General features: G+C 49.2%; 1 protein-coding gene across 2 annotated transcripts in view; it reads left to right on the top strand.

Moving 5' to 3' along the window:
- The window catches only part of Uba2 (Ubiquitin-like activating enzyme 2), a 59,143-nt gene that overhangs the window by 6,000 nt on the left and 29,601 nt on the right, over positions 1-23,542 (top strand). For both annotated transcript variants that reach the window (XM_068378441.1, XM_068378440.1), the window contains exons 5-6: positions 11,100-11,271; positions 23,297-23,411. In XM_068378441.1, coding sequence (XP_068234542.1) covers positions 11,100-11,271; positions 23,297-23,411 — 287 coding nt within the window. The remainder of the gene's footprint in view (positions 1-11,099; positions 11,272-23,296; positions 23,412-23,542) is intronic.

Below are 23,542 nucleotides of genomic sequence, written 5' to 3'. Positions count from 1 at the left end.
TTTCAGCAGCGGCGTGACGTCGCTTCCTCTACTGCTACTGCTGCTCCTTTGCTTGTTGACATTGCCTGTCAAGCGTTGCCGCCGCGGCAGGTCTCTCCTTTTCATGAGACTCGGCAATTGTCGGACGAGGTTCCTTCAGATGAGGAAGTTGCTGATCCTCCTCCTACTGGTATTCCTTTGGGGACTTTGTCAGACGGAGAGGAGCCTAAAGCTGCTCAGCCCTCTATGGACTTTAAAAAAATCATGCTGATTATTAAGGATCTTTTTCCGGACCATTTTGTAACTGCTGCTCCTCGTTCGCCTTCGTCAGAGTTTACGCTAGGCCTAGCTACTTCGAAGCCGTCGTTTTCTAAGCTAGTGCTCTCTCGCTCTTCTAAGAGAGCTTTACGTTTGCTAGGCGACTGGTTGATCACCAGGAGGAGTTTGGGGGAGACAGCCTTTGCTTTCCCTCCTTTTAAACTGGCTTCTAGAGCGAGCGTCTGGTATGACACGGGAGAAGTTCTCGGCTTGGGAGTTCCTGCCTCTGCCCATGGAGACTTCTCAAGCCTCATAGACTCTCCCCGTCGCCTGGCCATGAGACGCTCCAAGATTTTATGGTCGGCTTCAGAGCTAGACCATCTCCTGTTAGGAGTTTTTCGAGCGTTTGAAGTTTTTATTTGTTGGATTGGTCCCTGGGAGCCTTAAGTAAGAAGGTCTCTCCAGCTGTCAATGTATTGCTGTACAATTATGTCATGCATGAACAAGGCTATCAGGGATGGCTCCAATGATCTGACAGCCACGTTCACTGCAGGAACAAGGCTATCAGGGATGGCTCCAATGATCTGGCAGCCACGTTCACTGCAGGAGTACTTAAGATGTAAGTGCGCTCAATGTGTTCATTGTCAAGACAAACTTCACGATGAAGACTACCAAATCTGTCTTGGCAGCAGTAAGGGAAGGCGACTGGATGGTCTCTCTCGACCTTCCCCAGTGCTTGGCTTAATGCCTAAATCCCATATTCAATTCAATTCAATCAATCGACCTTCAGGATGCATACTTCCACATCCCGATTCATCCAAACTTTCAACAACATCTGAGGTTTGTGGACGGGAAAGTAATGTACCAATGTCGAGCACTGTACTTCGGCCTCATTCCTGCTCCTCTTGTTTTTACAAGGCCCTTGCAAAATGTAGCAAGCTTTCTACATTTTTTGAGGATTCAGAGCCTCCCTTTATTTTGACGACTGGCTAATCAGGGCGTCGTCATTATATCGCTGTCTGGAGAGTCTCTAATGGACATTAGACCTAACCAAGGAGCTGGGTCTCATAATGAACGTAGAGAAGTCGTAACTTACAGTACCCCATCCCAGACTATTCTTTATTTGAGAATGGAGATACAGTGTCTGATTTTTCGGGCCTTTTCGTCTCCCACAAGAATGGAACAAGCTCTGTTAAAAGTCCTTCACTTGCAAGAGAAAAACAGTTGCTCTGTAAGAGTTTGAACTAGCCTCGTGGGAACTCTTTCATCGCTGGAGTAGTTTATCTCTGGGGAGACTCAACCTATGCCCTCTCTAAACCATTGGAACAAGGAGAAGGGCTTAGAGAGTATCTCTTTCCCAATCTCCAACTCAGTCTAGACATGTCTGACTTGGTGGGACAGCAACATCAGACTTCGAGAAGGTCTTTCTCTTGCGATCAAGAACCCAAACCATGTGTTGTATTCAGATGCATCGGATTTGGGTTAGGGAGCTCCACTGGACAGTCTGGAATGCTCGGGTCTTTGATCCACGGATCAGAAGGAACTCCATTTAAGGCAAGTAACATCTCTCCTTTGGCGAGATTTGTGCAAGGAAAAATGAATGTCTTGGCGGACTGCCTCAGCAGAAGAGGACAAGTCATCTCCATGGAGTGGACGTTGCATAAGACTGTGCGAGAAGCTATGGATGACATGGGGTCAACCGACCATAGATCTTTTTGCGACTTCTCTGACAAAGAGGCTCTCGACTTACTGCTTTCCAGTTCCAGATCCAGAGGCAGCCCACATAGACGCTTTCCTGCTGGACTGGTCTCACCTGGACGTTTATGCCTTTCCACCTTTCAAGATCCTAAACAAGGTGCTGCAGAAGTTCACCTCTCACGAAGGGACCAGGTTGACATTGGTTGCTCCACTCTGGCCCGCGAGAGAGTGGTTCACAGAGGTACTTCTATGGCTGGTAGACGTTCCAAGAAGTCTGTCGTTACGGATGGATCTCTTGCGACAGCCTCACGTAAAGAGATTTTATCAAAGCCTCCCCACGCTTCGTCTAACTGCCTTCAGACTATCGAAAGACTCTCTTGAGCTCGAGGGTTTTCGAAGGAGGCAGCTAGAGCGATCGCGAGGGCTAGAAGATCCTCTACCATCAGGATCTATCAGTCGAAATGGGAGGTATTTAGAGACTGGTGCAAGTCCTCCTCTATTTCCTCTTCCAAGTGCCTCTGTAGCGCAGATTGTGAATTTTCTGCCTTATCTGAGAAACGGTCGCTCCCTCTCTGCATCCACCATTAAAGGCTACAGAAGCATGTTAGCTTCTGTTTTCAGGCATAAGGGTTTGGATCTTTCTAATAACAAAGATCTCCAAGACCTGCTTAAGTCTTTCGAGACTTCCAAGGAGCGTCATATTTCGACTCCTGCTTGGAACTTGGACGTGGTCCTACAGTTCCTTATGTCAGACAGGTTTGAACCATTAAATTCAGCCTCCCTGAAGGATCTTACCCTCAAGACACTTTTTTTTAGTGAGCTTGGCTTCGGCTAAAAGGGTTAGTGAGATACATGCTTTTAGCAAGAACATTGGTTTCTCCGCTAATAAAGCAGTATGCGCTCTTCAGCTTGGTTTTTTTGGCCAAGAATGAACTTCCGTCTCGTCCTTGGCCTAAATCATTTGAAATCCCCAGTCTTTCTGAGATTGTGGGGAATGAAGTTGAAAGAGTGCTGTGCCCCGTTAGAGCTCTTAATTTTTGTTTATCCAGAACTAAACCGCGACGGGGTGGTTCAGAGGCTTTATGGTGCTCCGTTAAAAAGCCCTCTTTGCCTATGTCTAAGAATGCGTGGTCTTATTTTATTAGACTTTTGATTCGGGAGGCACACTCTCAATTAAGTGAGAAGGATCATAATTTACTTAAAGTCAAGGCTCATGAAGTTAGAGCGATAGCAACTTCTGTAGCGTTTAAGCAAAATAGACCCATTAAAAGTATTATGGACGCGACCTTTTGGAGAGGCAAGTCGGTTTTCGCTTTATATTACTTGAAAGATGTCCAGACTCTTTATGAGGACTGTTACACACTGGGACCATTCGTAGCAGCGAGTGCAGTAGTGGGTGAAGGCTCTACCACTACATTCCCTTAATACCAATATCCTTTTAATCTACTCTTGAAATTTTTAATCTTATTTTGGGTTGTACGGGAGACTAAGAAGTCTTTCGCAATCTTTTTGATTTGGCGGGTGGTCAAAATATTGTTTCTTGAGAGCGCCCAGATTAAGGGTATTGATGAGGTCCTGTTATAGGGGTGTTCACCCTGGTTATAGCAGATCCTGGGAGTCTTTCGGCATCCTAAGAGGATCGCTGGGCTTCATGAGGATAGCGGACTAATGAGGCAGAGTAATAATCAGAGTCTGCTTCCTTACCAGGTACCTATACTTAAGTCTGTTTTTTGAATAATTGTCAAAAACTCTTGAGCATATACGCCTTTATTGTATTAATACTGGTCTCTACCCACCACCATGGGTGTGAATCAGCTATTATATATTCACCGGCTAAGTTTAATATTTAAAAATGATATTTTGATTATAAAATAAATTTTTGAATATACTTACCCTGTGAATATATAAATTAAAGGCCCTCCCTTCCTCCCCGATAGAGACCTAGGGGACTGAGAAGAACTGGAGATGTTTACAAGTATATGCGGTATCTGGCCGATAGTCGGCGCTGGTGGTCACACCCGCAACCTTCACGGCGATCGCTCGCGAGTTTTTGGAATCTGTCGAGACGTCAGCTATTATATATTCACCGGGTAAGTATATTCAAAAATTTATTTTATAATCAAAATATCATATTGTACTGTAGTCATATGTGTATTATATGCAATACTGTACTTTGGGATTCAATTACAAGTAAGCATGAAAAGATTAACTCAAAAGTTTAAGATTTATCTACAGATTTTCATATCTGGGAAATCCTTAAACCTAATACCCTGGGGTAAGGAGTGCCAACTGAATGGAAGACTTATTGTTGAAATATTATAAACTTATAATCCATTCCTCAAAGATAGTTATAAAGGTGTTTGTTCCAACACAAATACTTACCTCGAACTACTTTCTTTGGAGTCACTTGTGATCTCTCTCTTTCGACCGAGGTTTTCGCGCCGTTACCCCCCTACTCCGTTCTCTACATAGGCCTACCCCCGCCGCCAAGGAATGCGCCCCGAGGGCAGGATTAGGGCAGGTCACTGCCTCTCTGGGTCATTCTCCTCATTAAGTTCCTTGGTCGTGAGCTGTTCACAGCTCACTCTCGTCTCTCTCGATCCTTTGTGCGCGTTTAGTGTTCCACGTAGGGACTTGTGTTTTTTCGCAGTGCGTTCTTCTCAAGTGTTACCGTGCGTTCACCCTGTGTGTATCCCCAGTGTACTTAATAGCTCGCTTAGTGTTGTACCATTCGTGTGCGAACGATGGATCACGCTCGCCGTTGCCCTGGGCCTAGAGCCGGAAAGTCGTGTGGGGCTTTCCTCTCAAAGCCAGAGGTAGATCCTCACTCCCTTTGTTCCTCGTGTAGGGGGAAAGTTTGCTCCTCCGCGGACAAGTGTCCAGAGTGCGTAGGTTGGGATGATATTCAGTGGGTACGCTACGGTACTAAAAAGAAGAAATCTTCGAAGCGTTCCCCCAGGAAGATTAGTGTCGTATCTTCGTTACCGTCGGCTAGTGATCGGTCCGACGAAGCCTCGGCTTCTCCGTCTCCTTCGCAGAGGAGAGGGCAAGAAGTCTCTAGTGTTGTGGAAGGTCAAGGCGTTCTTCCCAGGGAATCCAGTGCGAGGGAAGAACCAAGGGCGGGCCCCTCTAAGGCTAACAAAGGGCCCGGTAGTGCTTCGGGTGAGTCAGGCCTTGTGAGGGGGGCCACGCGTCCTCTGAAGACCCCTTATGGGGCAGTGTTGTAGTCTCAGAGTCCCCGCCGCCCTCGTGGGCTGGTGCGTCGGGCTCTCCCCCGCCAGGGGACAGCCAAACTAAAGTTCACCGTCCGAGCAGCGATGCCTTCGGATGGAAGCTACCGAAGACGCCAGGGAGGTCACCGCTGAGAATGGACGTGACCCTGGACCCCTGGCTCCCGAGCATGGAACGGTTGGACTCTTTTCCGACGATCTCCACGGCGGTTCCCGAGGATTTTCTCCAGCCCTCGATCTCGGGCACCCAGCGTCGGAGGAAATCCCCCGCGGATCACGCCAACAGCCGTTACGCGAGAAACGTGGCGTCGTCGGACTTGTCGGAAGTGGATTCGTCTTCCGAGGAGGAAGTCAGGGTGAAGCGTCGCAGGTGAAGGGAGCTGTCCGAGAGCGAACATTCCCGCTCTAGGTCAAGGTCGCGGGTTAGTAGGAAGCGCTCCCGCTCCCAGTCTCGTAAGTATAAGAGAAGTGTTTCTCCCGGGGGCGCCTGGGTCTACGTGCCTTCGGGAGAGTCCAAGATACTTCATTCACCAGACCATCGGTCCAGCGAACGTGCGACTAGGCTGCCGCCCTCTATGCACAGCCTAGAACCGCGCGATCTGGCACGCAGAAAAGACCTCTCGAAGAGGCATAAGTCCTCGAGGCCTCCGGTTCACCCCGCCCAGCGGGGTCAGCCCACCGGGACCGTGACCTCCGCTTCCAGAGCCTTAAGGCAACTGAGGGCCCTCACTGAGCCGGCGGTACCCGCCTTGCCGCGGGATCCACCCACTTATGGACCTCACTACCGTTACAGGACTGCCCCCCTGGACCCAAGGGCTGGACGGCCGGTCTGCCTGACCAGCAACCCAGCGCCCCCACTCCAGGCCGAAGCCTCGGCTGACGGAGGAGAAGCTTCCCCGTCGGAGGACACCACCTATAGAAGAGTAGTGGGACTCATTAGAAGGCAGCATGGGATTACGGAACCCTCGGCTCCGAAGGGTGATTCCTGGAGGTCAAGCCTCCTGAGGATTACTCATCACGCCACCCTTCCGAAGTCTTCCCTGGCCCTTCCTCTTGCCCCAGACCTGGTACTAGGGCAGGAGTACATAGACAACTTGGTGGCCAGCAATGCGGAGGCCCCCAAGTCCCAGAGTGCCTCGAAACTGCTCCAGGGCCTCAAGTCGCAGGGTAAAGTGTACATTCCGGAAGGGCGTCGCCCAGGCCCCTGTAGAGTGGACCCAGCCTTGGACGTCCTAGGACAAGGCGGCTCAGACGAAAGGGCCTCTTCAGCCCCAGTTTGCTTCTCTCCTACGGAGGCCGCCATGATGGAGGAGATGTCGCGGGACCTAGTCAACGTCTCCTCATGGCTGGACTGGTGGGCCTCCACGTTAGTAAACGTCCAAGCCTCCGTCGACCCCGAAGATCCTGAACAGCAGAGCCTCCTGACGGACCTTCTCACCTCCGGGGGGAAGACACTTAAGTTTCTGTCATATCAGGCGCTCGCCCTTACGGCCAACTGGGTCCTCCGTAAACGAGACACGGTCCTGGCTAAGGTATCTAGGAGGATCCCGGACAGAGAGGCCCGGGCCGTACGTAGCCTTCCCTTGTGGGGTGAGTCACTATTCCCATTAAAAGAACTGGAGAGCCTGATGGAGAAAGTGTCTGAGAGGAAGGAGGCCAACGTCCCCAGACCTGCGTCGTCTAAGAGACCTCCCTATAGGAGGGCCGCCTCAGATAGCGCCGTGACATCTCAGGCCGCCCCCAGCACTTCGAGGAGAGACGCCCCCTCTTCCTCCTGGGCAACAACTCCTCAACCCTCCCGCAGAGGAGCACCAGCTTCGTCTAGCTCCTTCAGGTCGGGTTACTCCGCCTCTATGAGAGGCAGGTCAGGCCGCCCCTCTAGGAGAAGGTAGAGGGAGAGGCCCCCTACTCCCGCCCAAGCCTTGGGTTGGGGGATGCCTCAGACCACATTGGCAAGCATGGAAGGCACAAGGAGCGGATCCTTGGACGGTGTCCGTCCTGAAGGAGGGCTACAGGCTTACCTTCCTAGCGGATCCACCCCCTCTTATTCCAGCCAGCCAGACAGAATGGTTGGCCCCCAGGGACCCGATGAAGAGGGCCGCCCTTCAAGAGATTTCCTCCATGTTGGAGAAGGGTGCCATGGAAGAGGTCCTTCTCCCAGGCCCAGGCTTCTACAGCCGCCTGTTTCTGGTAGAGAAAGCAACGGGGGGGGGGGGGTGGAGACCCGTGATAGACCTGTCGGCCCTCAACAAGTTCGTCAAGAAGATGGACACCCCAAAATCCGTCCTGCTGTCCTTGAGGGAGAAAGATTATATGATGACTGTCGACCTCAAGGACGCATACTTCCAGATCCCTGTCCACCCGTCGAGTCGGAAGTTCCTCCGGGTAAAATGGGGTCCCCAGATCCTGCAGTTCAAGACCCTTTGCTTTGGCCTGTCGACGGCCCCTCAAGTGTTCAAAAGGGTCTTCGCGACAGTCTCCGTGTGGGCTCACGAACGGGGTATCCGCCTCATCAGATACCTGGACGACTGGTTGCTCCTTTCCACCTCAAGGGCCCTCTTGGAGGAACAAGGGAGAAGCCTCCTCCAGTTTTGCAGGAATCTGGGGATCGTAATCAATCTGAAGAAGTCGAACTTAACCCCATCCAACGGAATGGACTACTTGGGGATGACGTTGGATACCGTGCAGGGGAAGGTTTTCCCCTCGCAGGACAGGATACGGAACCTCAAGCACATCATTCAGCCGCTCCTGTCAGAACACTCCAGGAGGGCGGGAGATTGGCAGAGACTGATAGGTCACCTGGTCTCATTAGAGAAACTGGTTCCCCAAGGGAGGATGAGGCTCAGACCCATTCAATGGAACCTCAAGAGCCTCTGGTCCCAGACGGACTCGCAGAAAACGTTAGTTCCAGTCCTTCCGGACACGAGAACCTCCCTGGAATGGTGGCACTGCCAGTCGAACTCCCTCAAGGGGATGCCCCGCGGGTCCAGTCCCCCCGAGTACCTCCTGTTCACAGACGCCTCCAACCAAGGGTGGGGGGCCCACCTTCTGGAAGAGACGGCACGGGGTACCTGGTCGGAAAGCGAAAAGCGTCTACACATCAATGTCCTAGAAGTAAGAGCAGTTCAGAAGGCGTGTCTTCACTTTGCAAGTCGTCTAAAGGGAAACACCGTGGCGTTAATGTGCGACAACGCCACGGTAGTGGCCTACATAAAGAAGCAAGGGGGCATGAGATCGAAGGAGCTGTGCGACCTCGCCATAGACATCCTGAATTGGGCAGACGAACAGCAGGTGGTGCTGCTGGCAAGGTTCATCCCCGGGAAGAAAAACGTTCTGGCCGACGGCCTCAGCAGAATGGGTCAAATAGTGGGGACAGAGTGGTCTCTACACCCAGAAGTAGCCAGACTCATCATTCAACGTTGGGGCTCCCCGGTGATGGACCTCTTTGCAACAAAGCTCAATGCCCAACTGCCGGTCTATTGCTCCCCGGTCCCAGACCAAAATGCAGCCCTAGAAGACGCCTTCCACCACAAGTGGGACAACCTGGATGTGTACGCTTTCCCCCCCTTCACGTTGATAAGACAGGTGCTCAACAGAGTAAGGGCCGCCCGAAACCTAAAGATGACTTTGGTAGCGCCCTGGTGGCCGGAGAGAGAGTGGTTCGCGGACCTAAAGGACCTAGCGAGCCAACCACCTTGGCCTCTGCCCGCCAGGTCAGACCTCCTGCACCAACCGCACTTCTTCAAGTTCCACGACAACCCTCTCTCTCTTCGCCTTCACGCCTGGAGATTATCGAGCGGCTCCTGAAGAAGGAGGGGTACTCCACCACCACAGCTGAGAGAATGTCCCTATACCTGAGGAGATCCTCGACCGCGGTATACCAGGCGAAGTGGGCCTCCTTCACGAAGTGGTGCTCGGAGAAACACATTAGACCTCTTAAAGCTTCGGTCCCGGACATAGCGGAGTTTCTGGTGTATCTTAGAGATAAAGTGGGAATGTCAATTCCAGCCATTAAAGGAGTTCAAGCCGCCTTAGGCCAAGTCTTCCTCCTGAAGGGCATCGACCTGGGGACCTCGAGACACAGCGATGCTGATCAGAAGTTTCGAGCAATCCTGCCCCCCTCAAGCTAGTAGAGTGCCCAGGTGGGACTTAGCCAAGGTCTTGAAGATGCTAAGTCGTCCCCCCTTTGAACCCCTGAAGGATATCGGAGACAAGGATCTCACCCTCAAGACCGTTTTCTTGCTAGCCTTAGCTTCCGCTAAGAGAGTGGGCGAGATCCATGGTCTGTCTTACGACGTTTCGCACTCCAAATGGTGGAGAGAAGTATCCTTCAGGTTCGTACCCTCCTTTGTGGCTAAGACTCAGAACCCAGCAGTCTGGGACCCGAGGTTTGAAGGTTTCTCAATTCCTGCCATTCCCAAGACGGGCATTACGGAGGATTTGAAGTTATGTCCAGTACGGACACTCAGGAAATACCTGGAAAGGACAGCTCACCTCCGACCAGGTATCAAAAACCTCTTCGTTTCCACAGGTGTTAATAAGAAGCAAGTTTTCAAGAACACCATTTCCTTCTGGCTGAGACAAGTCATCGCTAGAACCTATGAAGAGGATAAAATGGCAGTGCCAGGCACTCCCCGGCCCCATGACATCAGGGGTCTGAGCACCTCCTTGGCCTTTGAGAGAAACATGGCGGTGGGGCAGATCCTACAGGCAGGCACTCGGTCGCACCAGTCAACCTTTACTGCCCACTACCTCAAGGATTATTCAAGGAAATCCTTGGACGGGTTCTCCATTGGGACAGTCATTGCCGCCCTCCAAGCTGTGTAGCGGTAAGGCCAGAGGCTGTCCCCAACGATGAACACATTCTTCGCGACTACACTTCGGAGGAAATCGTCAGAAGAATTTTTTAAGAGGTGAGTCTTAGATAATAGCGTAAGGTTGCGCAGTTACCCTCACTCCCGCACTCTGATAGGCCCCACATTCCATAGCCCTCTAGGCCCTACGTGCCAAGTCCAGTGTCAGAATAGCACTCCCGCCTCCTAAAGTATAAGTCTCCAAAGTCTCCAAAGAAAGTAGTTCAAGGTAAGTATTTGTGTTGGAACAAATAAAAAAAAAGTAATTTTTATTTTTCCTAACATACTTACCGAGAACTACTTTCGGGTAATGGCCCTCCCTTCCGTCCCCGAGTGCCATCCTGCCATTGCCAGGTTGGGCTATACGACGAACTTAATGAGGAGAATGACCCAGAGAGGCAGTGACCTGCCCTAATCCTGTCCTCGGGGCGCATTCCTTGGCGGCGGGGGTAGGCCTATGTATAGAACGGAGTAGGGGTGTAACGGCGCGAAAACCTTGGTCAAAAGAGAGAGATCACAAGTGACTCCATAGAAAGTAGTTCTCGGTAAGTATGTTAGGAAAAATAAAAATTACTTAAAATTTTTGATTTTAGTGTTAAAATGCTACTATTCAACCTTATGAATATTGCTATCTAGAAGTTTAATTATTATAGGAATTATTACTTACCACAGTAGGAATATCAACCACCATATGAATCATCCATGGATTGGTGATTTCTGTAATGTACTATCTTAGAGTGTGCTTTCTAGCTTCGGAGGGTTTGCTTGTATTATCCATCCATTATAACAGTACATTATAGATCAGAGTTTACTCTGCTTTTAATTTGGCCATGTGCAAAACCCAGTTTATCTTTTTTTAATGTGAAGCTTCCAGTTTAAGTTACTGTATTTTGTTCAAAGTTATAGACTTTAATGTATAGTAGGTATCTAATAAGTTGATACTCTGATGTCCTACTCAGATTTTTCATATGTAGTTAAAATAATTTAAAACATTATCTTGGTCAACGTTTTTTCTGAGATGCATTAGATTTATTGAAAAGGGGTAATGTGAGATGAGGTTCAGGTATCCATTTCTTTTCAGCCAGCTATTTGGTGAAGCTGATCCAGACGAAGATGTGTCTCCTGATGCAGCTGATCCTGAGCAAGTGGGTGATGCTGGTCAGTCAGCCATGGAAGTAGAAGCCAATGACAAAGGCAATGTCAATAGAGTTTCAACAAGAGGATGGGCAGAGTCTCAAAATTATGATCCAAAGGTAAGCTCTTCAATATTTAGTCAAGTCCTCTCTTTCAAATGGATTATATTTTGTTTGTTGTACCAACCTGCCATTGGGTCATGCTGTTAGGAAGTTTTATCTTTTTTATTCTTGTATTCGAATGATGTACATACTGTACTGTATGAGGTAAATTTAATTGCGGTAAGAAATTTCAACGATTGTTTCAGTTTTTAACTAGAGTAATGTTAAGCTGCCTTGCTTTTGCCTTTTGAATATTTTTGTCTATTGTATATACTGTACATACCTGTTTGTGGATCATGGGTTATTTACTTAAAAAACTCTGGCAGAGACCGAGTAGTTATACGTCTGGTAATGCCACTTGGCGGGACCGGAAAGATATAAGAGATAAGTGGAAAAGTTTCTAAACAAGATCAAGGAAAATTATCAGAAAAGACCAAAAACCTGATAAAGAAAAGATTGGTAATGAGGGTAAAATCCAAGAGAGATGAAATAGAATTAGCTGAACCATCCAAATCAATAAACAAAGTAAAAACCCAAGACATTCGTAAACACAATCAGACTAAAATTGAGGAAACACTAAAGTAAAGAAGACTAGTAACAGATCTTTTCTTTAAAGGATGAAAATGGAAATATCAACAAAAGATGGAGTGATAAAAATTGTAGAGGATTTCTATACAATGCTAATAGAAATAATGAAACACCTGAGCCGGTAACAAATGTAGAAAGTATTAAAAGGCAGGAAAAGTAGCAGGAGAAAATGGCCTAAATATTGATTTGATTATAGATGGAGGAAATTTCATAGTGGTAAATGTTGCTGAACTTTACACAAAATACCTGCAAGAATGCTGTATACCTACGGCTTGGAAAAACTTTATTATGCTAATGCACTAAAAGGGAGACACAGGAACTGAAAAGTTACCGCTCAATAAGTTTACTCTCGGTAATATATAAAATATTTACAAAGATCATACTAGACCGAATAGAAAGACTGCTAAACTTTAATCAGGCAGGCTTTAGATGTGGGTATTCAACAACTGACCATGTTCATGTAATTAACCAGCTAATGGAAAAATCCTACTATTGTGAAACCTTTACCTTTCTGCAGTTTTGATTCCTACCATAAACAATCTGATAAGATAAAATATTGGCCCAGGAGATCAATATCCTTGTGAATATAGTCTTGAAAGATGGCAAAGCTAAGACTGGATTCTGACTGGTCAAATACAATTGGAATTTGAGATTGAAGAACGGTTCAAGATAGCAAATGCTTTTCCCAGTTCCTTGACTGTTGTTTCTTAACAAAGCACTCTGCTTGAAATATGTAATTTGGTTAAATTTGACTAGTCATAGTACCATTAAGGATATCAAGACTAAATTTGGATTCCAACTCATGTCTCATTCAGTCGTAATGTAAGGTGCAGAAGGCTCAGAGCAGAAGATGTATTACACGGTTGCTTGATGCCGTCATTGTGAATATTGATTTGATAAAAGTGCTATTAATGATTTCAAGTCTGAAAATTGATTCAGACTATAATATTTCATTGTCTGAATCCAAGATACAGAAGGGTCAGGACAGCACATGCATTATCCAGTTCCTTGACTGTTTTTGTAACAAGCGCTCAGCTTTGAATAATAATAATTTGTTCCGTAACCGAAATACAAACCACGCTATTTACATTGGGTTTACCTTTTAGCGTAGCTGAAATGACGAGCCAATAGTTTTTAACGAGGGGTAATTACCCCCGCGCTAGTTAGCGGGGGGTAGGGGAAGGGTAGCTTGCTACCCATCCCCCCCTACACACCGGTGATTTGCTTCACTTCACTTTTGGCTCGGCGATGAACAGACGTGTCTCCATCGTCCTCGTTGACAGCCTTTAATCTTTTTTCTGCTTTTTCTCTACAGCTTATGTGTGTGTTTGAAGTTGACTACCTTTGTCTTTGCTATGCGTACGTGCCCTGGTATTGCCGGCCGCCCTTGTGGGACCTTTATGTCGGCCACGGATACAGATCCTCACACTCTTTGCCCGCAGTGTCGGGGCCGACGGTGTGACCAGGAAAACGTGTAGTGAGTGTAGGGAGTGGTCTGCCTCCCAGTGGGAGAGGTTTGGCCGCCGGCGTAAGAAGAAGTCCAAGAGAGACTGTTCTCCTTCTGGGGTTGCCTTGAAGGAGGAAGGTTCTCGGGACTCTTCTTCCGTCGCCCAAACCTCCTCCGAAGCTCCCCCTCGTCCGGCTCCTAAGGAGAGTCGGCCGAGTGGTAGCGCAGGCCCTAGTTCTGTTTCCCGACCTTGGGTGGGGGGAGAGGGCGTCGCCTCCCATAGCGGGGCGGTTCCCCCTCCTCCTCCGGGGGAGGTTATTGATAATTCATTGTCTAATGATGATCTTTTACAGATTTGGGCTTCCCTGGGGCTTGAGGGCTTGCTCTCCAGTGTTGCCCTGATTGACCTTGTCTCGTTGGGGGCCGCTGTTAAGCAGTCGCCGGCGGTAGCAGAGGTAGACCCTCTGTCTATCGTCGACGTCGTGGTGGCAGAGTCCTCCGACGGGGCGGGGCAATCCTCTGCAGGTGCAGTTGAGGATGTTGGTGCTGACGGCTCTCCTCCCCCTTCCGTACATCCTTCGAAGGGGGAAGTGAGTCCTACGGGCTCTTCTGCTGTCCAGCTTCCCTCTAAGGGGAGTGCCTTGACTGAGACTCCCCTTCGGAGGACTGATGGTCCTGATGATCTTCCCCGTGTCCGCCTTCGCCGTAAGGCTCGCCGTCCGCTGCGTCGCAAGGGCCTCCCATCCCCTTATAAGGGTGTTGAGAGGCGCCTTTTTGGATCTTCTTCCTCCGAAGGGGACTCTCCTCGTCATATTCAGCCTACAGCTCCAGCTTCTTTGGACCTCTCTGGGGACCGGTCTCCTTCTCCTGCTAGAACTTCACCTTCTGGGGACCTCGTCACCCGACGGGCAACGGTCCCTTCGGGGCAAAGGGATTCTTCCCTTTCACGTGCAGCGTTAGCGCACAGGCGCTCTCCTGCTCGTCAATGCTCTCCTGCTCGTCAGCGCTCACCTGTTCGCCGGTGCTCTCCTGATGTTCGCCCTCCTTCTCGCCAGCGCTCTCCTGAGGACATCGTCCATCCTTTGTTTCCTGAAGAGCGCTCAGCGCGCCAGCGTTCCCCTGCTCGCCCTTCTGCAGTGTTAGCGCACAGGCGCTCTCCTACTCGTCAGCGCTCTTCTGATAGTGAGCGCTCCTCTGAGGGTTATCGCCCTCTTGCTCGCAAACGCTCCCCTGTGGTCTCTGAACATCCTGCAGTCCCTGTTGGGCACCCTGCGTGCCATCAGTCTCCTGATTTCTCTCGCGATCCTCATCTTGTTTCTACTCAACATCGTCCGCGTTCTCCAGTGCGTGTTTCTAAAGCACATGTTCGCCCACGCGCCTACGCTCTTCCTGTTCCTGTTCGTGAACGCGCCGCGCCAACTGTTCCTTCACAGGATTTCACGCGTCGCCCTCTTGCTCGCCAGCGTTCACAGACGGTCCTTCTATCGCCTGCTCGTCAGCGTTCTCTTACGCGTCAACGATCACCTGATCATCGGCGATCTCCGGACCGCCCGCGTGACTTACAGCCTGCGCGCACGCGGTCTCCAACGCGTCGTCGGTCAGAGATTCTGGAAGGAAATGGTTCGCCCTCTGCTAGCTCTCTCTCGCGCGATCATTCACCTGCGCGCTACCGCTCGCCAACGCGTCACCATGCGACAATGCGCCATCGCTCACCTGCGCGCCAGCGTTCGCCAGCTCACCACCGATCGCCTGCTCGCAATCGCTCTACAGGTCTCCTGACCTACGTCGCCAGCGATCTTCGGAGCGTTCTCACTCGCCCACGCGGCAACGCGTTCCCTCGCCATCGCGCCAACTCATTCGTTCGCCGGCTCGGCCACGCGCTCGTTCGCCTGTACGCCCTCGCGCCCACTTGCATGCGCGCCCGCGAGACCGTGCGACCGTTCGCCTTAGCTCGACCATCGTTCGCGGCGAATTTCGCAGCCAGTGATAGCAGCAGGAACGCTTGTTCCCAGACAGCGCTCTGGATTGCCTCCATCTAAACGCAGGACTGTTGTGCAGGACAGAGAAGACACTGCAGAGAGGTTAGTGCGTCTTTCTTCCCCCCCTTCTTTTCAGGCAGGTCCAGTGGTGTCCACTCCGAAGGATCGCTCGATCCCTTTCCCTCCAGCGAGGATTTCGGACTCGGTGTCCGTGGAGCAACAGACTTGGTTTTGTTCCTCTGATGCGGGCGTTAGTGAGGGTAATGAAGCCAGCACTCGCCGATCAGGGCAACAAACCAACGGCTGCCTCTCCTACGCTGAAGAGAAAGAGAGGAGTGGACTTCGTGGTGACTTCCCCCAGGGCGAAGTTGGTTCCCAAGAGGTCTATCGCGAAGGCCCCTTCTCCTGCTCGAGCGTTTTCTCCTTCTCCCGTGGACGAGGCTTTTCCGTCCTCGGGTGAGTCCAGTGAAGCGGTAGTCTTCCCCTCGGCATCAAGGGGGGAGCCTTCTCTTCATGGAGGAGAGTCGTCTCGTGCGGAAGGGGCTCTTCGAACCTCTTTGTTGGGATCCTGTATCCCTCCCAGGAGGGAATCCAAGGACTCCAAGACCATCCCGAAATCTTCTTCGAGGATTCGCCAGGAACCAGCGGCTCCCCGGGGGAACGTCCACGCTTCACCCCAGGAAGAGATTCCTGGGACAGGAGACTTAGCTGCCAGCCCGCAAGAAGGAGATCAGCAGGAATCTGAACATGCCTTCTGGCAGGTCCTGAGCCTGATGAGGCAACTCAACGGGCTTATGGACCCCGTGATCGCCCCCCGTGAAGGCAAGGACACTATCTTGGACGAAGTGTTCGACGTTCGGAAGGCCCCCAAGTCCAGTGCGGCTCTGCCCTGGTCTCGGGGTCTGAAGAGTGCCAGAGCCAGGGCCAACGCCCAGCTCGCGATTCTTGCCTCCTCCAGTCGTTCCTCTGCCGGGAACAAGCTCATCCCTCCTCCTCGTCTTAAGCAGAGGAGGTATTTTGAGATCTTGGGTGAGTCCAGTCTCGCTCTTCCTCTCCATCACTCCGTGGAGGAGCTGGCGAAGGGAGTTCCCCTTGAGAAGCTCTCTGCCCGGCAGGTGTCGTTCTCGGCGGCAGAGATCCTGAGCCATGAAAAGGTCGCGAAGTGTGCCATGCAGGCCACTTCGTGGCTGGTTTTTTGGCTAGGAACTCTGGGCATCCTATTGTGCTCTGAGGACTTGTTTAAGGAGACCAATAGGAAGGGCCTGGAGACCTCCTTACTCTCGGGCACCCGCTCCATCGAGTTTTTGGCGCACCAAGTCACCACCCTGTGGGCCAACTCGGTGTTGAAGCGGCGCGATGCGGTGACCGAGAGATTCCATCCGAAGGTCCCCGCCGTGGATGTGTGTAGGCTCAGACATGCTTCCATTCTTGGGGAGAACCTGTTTGAGCCACAGGACATGGAGCGAACGGCTGAGAGGTGGAGGAAATCCAGCACGGACTCCTCTAACATAGGGCCCTTACAGCTCGGCCCTATAAGACTCCAGCTCCGCCGCAACAGCAGCAGCAGCCTCGTAAGGCTCCGAAGCAGGCATCGGCAGTTAAGAAAGTGGTGTCTAAGCCCCAGCCCTTTCCAGCCAAGGTCAAGAGGGGCGGCAAGTCCTCCAGGGGAGGCAGGACTCCTAGGGGTAGCGGCCGCAGCCGCAAGCCCTAGGGGTGGCAGTCCCCCTGCGTGTCCACCTGTGGGGGGATGCCTTCAGCGTTACGTCCGCAGGTGGCAGCAACACGGGGCCGATGCTTGGACGGTCTCAGTGATCGGCCAAGGCTATCGCGTCCCGTTCACAACATCTCAACCTCCCCTGACAGCGAATCCAGTGTCGTTGAGCTCCTATGCCACGGGGTCAGCAAAGGGGCTGGCCCTTCGGGCTGAAGTCGAGACCATGCTAGAGAAGGGTGCTCTCCAGGAGGTCGTGGACGGCTCCCCAGGCTTCTTCAGTCGACTCTTTTTTGTAAAGAAGGCGTCTGGAGGCTGGAGACCTGTCATCGACCTCTCGGCTCTGAACGGGTTTGTCAAGCAAACCCGGTTCAGCATGGAGACAGCAGACACGGTCAGACTTGCGGTGAGACCACAAGACTTCATGTGCACACTGGATCTAAAGGACGCGTACTTCCAGATCCCAATCCATCCGTCTTCCAGGAAGTACCTGAGATTCTGCCTAGACGACAAGATCTACCAATTCAAGGTGCTGTGTTTCGGTCTCTCAACAGCTCCTCAGGTGTTCACCAGAGTGTTCACCCTGATTTCATCTTGGGCGCACAGGAACGGCATTCGTCTCCTTCGTTATCTGGACGATTGGCTGATCCTAGCAGACTCGGAGTCGACCCTTCTTCGGCACCGGGACAGGCTTCTGGATCTTTGCCAGGATCTGGGGATCGTGGTAAACCTCGGGAAGTCCTCTCTGCAGCCGTCCCAACGACTGGTTTATCTAGGCATGCTGATAGACACCAATCTCCACAAAGCCTTTCCATCAGACGACCGGATAGCAAGGCTGAGGAGGGTGGCGGAACCCTTCCTCAGGCGAGAAGAGCTCCCCGCCCAGTCGTGGTTGCGTCTCTTAGGTCACCTATCCTCCCTGGCTCGTCTGGTTCCAAACAGCCGCCTCAGGATGAGATCCCTACAGTGGCGGCTCAAGTCCCGGTGGAATCAAGGATCCAATTCTCCGGACATTCTGATCCCGATGGGGTCTTTGGAACAGACGGACTTGCGGTGGTGGCAGGTCGACGAGAACCTGCGGAGGGGAGTGAGTCTTCTCGTCCTCCCCCCCGGAATTGACTCTGTTTTCGGACGCGTCAAAAGAAGGTTGGGGGCCGCACGTTCTGAACCAGAGGGCCTCAGGCCTTTGGTCAGAATCAGAAAAGTGCCTGCACATAACCTGCTAGAATTGAAGGCCGTCTTTCTGGCTCTTCAGCAGTTCCAACGGTCCCTGGCGGGTTACTCCGTGGTGGTGATGAGCGACAACACCACGGTAGTGGCTTATATCAACAAGCAGGGAGGCACTTTTTCGTAGCAGCTATCCCATCTTGCAGTAGAGATTCTGAGGTGGACCGAAATCCGCTCAATAACACTATCAGCTCGCTTCATTCCTGGCAAGAGGAATGTGCTCGCCGACAGTCTGAGCAGGGCCTCGCAGATAGTGAGTACCGAGTGGTCTTTGAATCCTCAGATAGCCAACAAAGTCCTGACTTTGTGGGGTTCCCCGACTGTGGACTTGTTCACGACAGCGTTGAACTTCAAGCTGCCCCGGTACTGCTCCCCAGTCCCGGACCCCAAGGCACTCTGGCAAGATGCTTTCCAGCAACGGTGGGACAACATAGACGTGTACGCCTTCCCACCGTTCTGTCTGATGAGAAGGGTGCTCAACAGGACCAGACTATCGGTCAACTGTTCGATGACTCTGGTAGCTCCGCTATGGCATCACGCAGAATGGTTCCCGGACCTTCTGCAGCTCCTGACGGAGCTCCCGAGGGAACTTCCTCCACGACACGAGCTTCTCAGACAACCCCACTCCGGTGTCCCTCACAAGGCCGTGGCCTCGCTTCGGCTTCACGCCTGGAGACTATCCAGCGTCTCCTCACGGAGAGAGGCTTTTCGCAACAGGTTGCGGAGAGAATGTCTCGGCACCTGCGAAGGTCCTCTGAGGGAGTCTACCAAGCAAAGTGGAGAGTCTTTTGTGGTTGGTGTCGTGGGAGGGGTATCTCTCCACTCGATGCCACTATTCCAGCATTAGCGGACTTCCTCGTTTATCTGCGGGAAGAATGCGCCTTTCTGTCTCGGCAGTGAAAGGCTATCGCTCAGCCTTAAGCTTGGCCTTCAGGCTGAAGGGCGTGGATATCTCTTCCTCGCTAGAACTCTCTTTACTCATACGTAGCTATGAGCTTACCTGCCCCCAGTCGGAAGTGAGACCCCCTCCTTGGAACGTGGTTCGAGTCCTCAGGGCTCTTAAGAGATCTCCCTTCGAACCATTATGTCAGGCCTCCGATCGCCACCTGTCTTGGAAGACGGCTTTCCTACTCGCTTTGGCTTCGGCCAAGCGGGTTAGTGAACTTCATGGTCTCTCGTACGACATCGCCCATTCAAGGGGATGGGGGGAGGTAACGTTCAGGTTCGTCCCTGAGTTTGTAGCCAAGACTCAGAATCCTGGAGTGCCGGATCCTCGGTTCGACTCTTTCAGGATCGCAAGTCTCCGTTCTGTAACAAGCGACCCAGACCAGCTACTACTATGTCCAGTGAGGTGTCTGAAGCACTACTTGAAGAGAACGGCTGCAGTCCGTCCTCAAGTGCGAGCTTTGTTTGTGAGCACAGGCAGGACTAAGAGGAGGGTCACCAGGAACACCATCTCAGCTTGGATTCGAAGGGTTATCCACCATGCCTTGAATCCAGACCCTCCTCCGTCACGTCGCCTTAGGGCACACGATGTCAGGGGTGTTGCTACATCCCTGGCCTTCAAGAGAAACTTCTCTGTGACGCAGGTACTTCAAGCTGGGGTCTGGAAGCGTCAGACGACCTTCACAGCCCACTACCTGTAAGACATGACCCACAGGAGCCTTGATACGTTTTCTATCGGCCCTGTGGTGGCTGCACAACAGCTGGTCTAACCTCAGGCTCCTTTTTGGATAAGTAGCAGTAGGTTGGGGGCGTTGTTACCCGGTCTTAGTCTGCGTGAATTAAAGAGTATGTCTGACCCTTACTTCTTTCTTCATTCTCCCCTCTCTTGGGGAAGCAGCATCCTGGTCCTCGCATAGCTGACCTCGACCTCTGCAGGTAACCCATGCTTCTTTGTGCTCCTAGTATTAAGCTAAATACTGTTGCGTCCCCCATACCCTGACGAGGTGGTATTGGGAACGTCCTATCCTAGATTCCTATCTAAAGGTCTCAAGGTCAACTTCATAGGACGAGTCACACACTGCTTATGTAGGCCACTCGACTCGTTCCTAGCGATGCTAGGAACTTGTGAGGTGCAGGGGCTCCTTTTCTCAAGTGCTGCTCACTGAGGGATTGAGCCCCGTGGCAAAGCCGAAGTCAGTAAGGCTGGGGACTTTCCACCCTTCCTAAGGGGTAAGTCACCCAATGTAAATAGCGTGGTTTGTATTTCGGTTAGGGAACAAATGACAAATTCGAAGATAATTTGTATTTTTCTTAACCATACAAACCTTAGCTATTTATACATATGTGCCCGCCATCCCTGACCCCCAAGTCAAGTCCTACCTCTAAGTGAAGTGAAGCAAATCACCGGTGTGTGAGGGGGGGAGGGGTAGCAAGCTACCCTTCCCCTACCCCCCGCTAACTAGCGCGGGGGTAATTAACCCTCGTTAAAAACTATTGGCTCGTCATTTCAGCTACGCTAAAAGGTAAACCCAATGTAAATAGCTAAGGTTTGTATGGTTAGGAAAAATACAAATTATCTTCGAATTTGTCATATTGTGAAATTTTGCACAGTTTTTCTGGCAGTCTCTTGCGGAAGTAACGCACCTAAACCCCATATGAGTGTAGGGTATCCTGGTAGAAATGTTAGCTGAATTATCCTGGGAAAAAGATATTTTTATATCATTCAGATTGTCCATTTATTATTATTATTATTATTACTATCCAAGCTACAACCCTAGTTGGAAAAGCAAGATGCTATAAGCCCAGGGGCTCCAACAGGGAAAAATAGCCCAGTGAGGAAAGGAAATAAGGAAATAAATAAATGAAGAGAACAAATTAACAATAAATCATTCTAAAAACAGTAACAACGTCAAAACAGACATGTCATATATAAACTATTAACAGCATCAAAAACAAATATGTCATAAATAAACTATAAAAAGACTCATGTCCGCCTGGTCAAGAAAAAAGCATTTGCTCCAACTTTGAACTTTTGAAGTTCTACTGATTCAACCACCCGATTAGGAAGATCATTCCACAACTTGGTAACAGCTGGAATAAAACTTCTAGAGTACTGCGTAGTATTGAGCCTCGTGATGGAGAAGGCCTGGCTATTAGAATTAACTGCCTGCCTAGTATTATGAACAGGATAGAATTGTCCAGGGAGATCTGAATGTAAAGGATGGTCAGAGTTATGAAAAATCTTATGCAACATGCATAATGAACTAATTGAACGACGGTGCCAGAGATTAATATCTAGATCAGGAATAAGAAATTTAATAGACCGTAAGTTTCTGTCCAACAAATTAAGATGAGAATCAGCAGCTGAATACCAAACAGGAGAACAATACTCAAAACAAGGTAGAATGAAAGAATTAAAACACTTCTTCAGAATAGATTGATCACCGAAAATCTTGAAAGACTTTCTCAATAAGCCTATTTTTTGTGCCATTGAAGAAGACAGAGACCTTATATGTTTCTCAAAAGTAAATTTACTGTCGAGAATCACACCTAAAATTTTGAAAGAGTCATACATATTTAAAGAAACATTATCAATACTGAGATCCGGATGTTGAGGAGCCACCGTCCTTGACCTACTTACAATCATACTTTGAGTTTTGTTAGGATTCAACTTCATACCCCATAATTTGCACCATGCACTAATTCTAGCTAAATCTCTATTAAGGGATTCACATCTTGACTTTAAAGTCTTTTCTCTCTAGTTGTCACTTCAAAACATGGGGCAAAATGAATATTGGAAGTATTGAAAGGATAAACTTAATAGGAAAAATTGTTTTGCTTATGGTACTGTACTCGTATACAATTATAACTCTGCTCAATGCTATTGTATTTATTCTTGCAAATTTTTTCCAATGCTTTAAACTTATAAATGGAAACATCAAATATCCTTACTACTTAACTTTTTTTTTTTTTGTTAACAAAGCTACTTGAAATCTTCATTAGTAAGTTTTAAGATGAGAGAGAGAATTAATTAAAATCTTCGTAGTTTATTAAATGTTTTAAGAGGTTGCATATATTCTCTTCACAATATTTTACACACCTTACTACATTTCTTTTTTTAACTTAGTGTATCTCCTCTTACCTTAACTTTGTTTACTTCCGGATATCTATTGGTCAACTGCTGCTACTTACCCACCATCCATATTAGCATTCATTGTTTATTTCTTTTATTTGGTTTTCATTTGTCATCGTTACTTTCCTCATACTCGGATAGCTGTGAAGCCTTGTTTGTCTACAAGCACTTTAAACTGTGACAGGTTTTTGCAGCTTTTCTGCAGTATATTCAGCCATCAAAAATCATCTGAAAATATTAAACTAAACATCCCACAGTTTATTCACAGTCCTTACACAACTTTTCACATATACTATATCTGATGGCCTACTCCTTTTGCATCGTTATATCCATAAATTGAACATACACAAATAGTAAACTATTGAGGTTAGTACAGAAAGAACTCCATCTATATAAATAGCCATGGAGAAATATCACCTCTTTCTCAAATACCTATATTTTCTCTAAACCAAGGCAACCTTATCTTATCTTTCCATATTGTAATGACTGTCAACAGATTAACTCTCAACTGCAGACATCCTAATAGCCTACCACTTCTCTTGTCATTTCTATTACAAGTTTTCTTGGTCCATGTTCACTGCATCTAGCATTTTCTCTTCCTCATTTCTTAAAGAAAAACCTCGTTCATAAGTAAACTTGCAAACCACACTTCCTTTTTTCCTATTAAACCCCTGCTGGTCTTCCCTTCCCTCTCTGTCTGTCATATATCTTACTTTTTTCCATAAATCTTACAATACACCTTCACATCATATTAAGTATTGCTATACCCTTATAATTTTTGGTCATATATATGACATCTAGACTTAACAAGAAAAACAAATATTCCTCTTGCTCGTTCTTTTGAAACCTTTCCTTTATCTAGATTGTGTTCATGCGTGATAAAGTACTTATTTCTTGGCCATTAATTATCCTTTGAAAGAGTACAAAGTAGCAGTAACATTTGAAGTCTTTTTATTTTAAGTTTTGATTTTACAAAGGTTATTTTATTTCTAAATTAAACTTCTCCATTGCAGAAATTATTTGGCAAACTTTTTGGTGATGACATTCAGTACCTTCTGTCAATGGATAAGTTGTGGGAGAAAAGAAGGAAACCAACACCTTTGCAGTGGGATAAAATACCAGATTCAGGTAAGGCTCTTATTGTCAAGAGATGTATATTTATCAACCAAATAATGTAACCCTAGATTTCCATCATTTCCTTCATCAATGAACTAGAGGTAGGATCCCTTCCATCCTCCTCCTCTAAAGATGTGACCTCT

This window comes from Palaemon carinicauda, chromosome 8 (genome assembly GCF_036898095.1).
Source record: "Palaemon carinicauda isolate YSFRI2023 chromosome 8, ASM3689809v2, whole genome shotgun sequence".
NCBI lineage: Eukaryota > Metazoa > Arthropoda > Malacostraca > Decapoda > Palaemonidae > Palaemon > Palaemon carinicauda.
The sequence above is the reverse complement of the archived record's forward strand: the minus strand, read 5'-3'. Positions and strand labels throughout refer to the sequence as shown.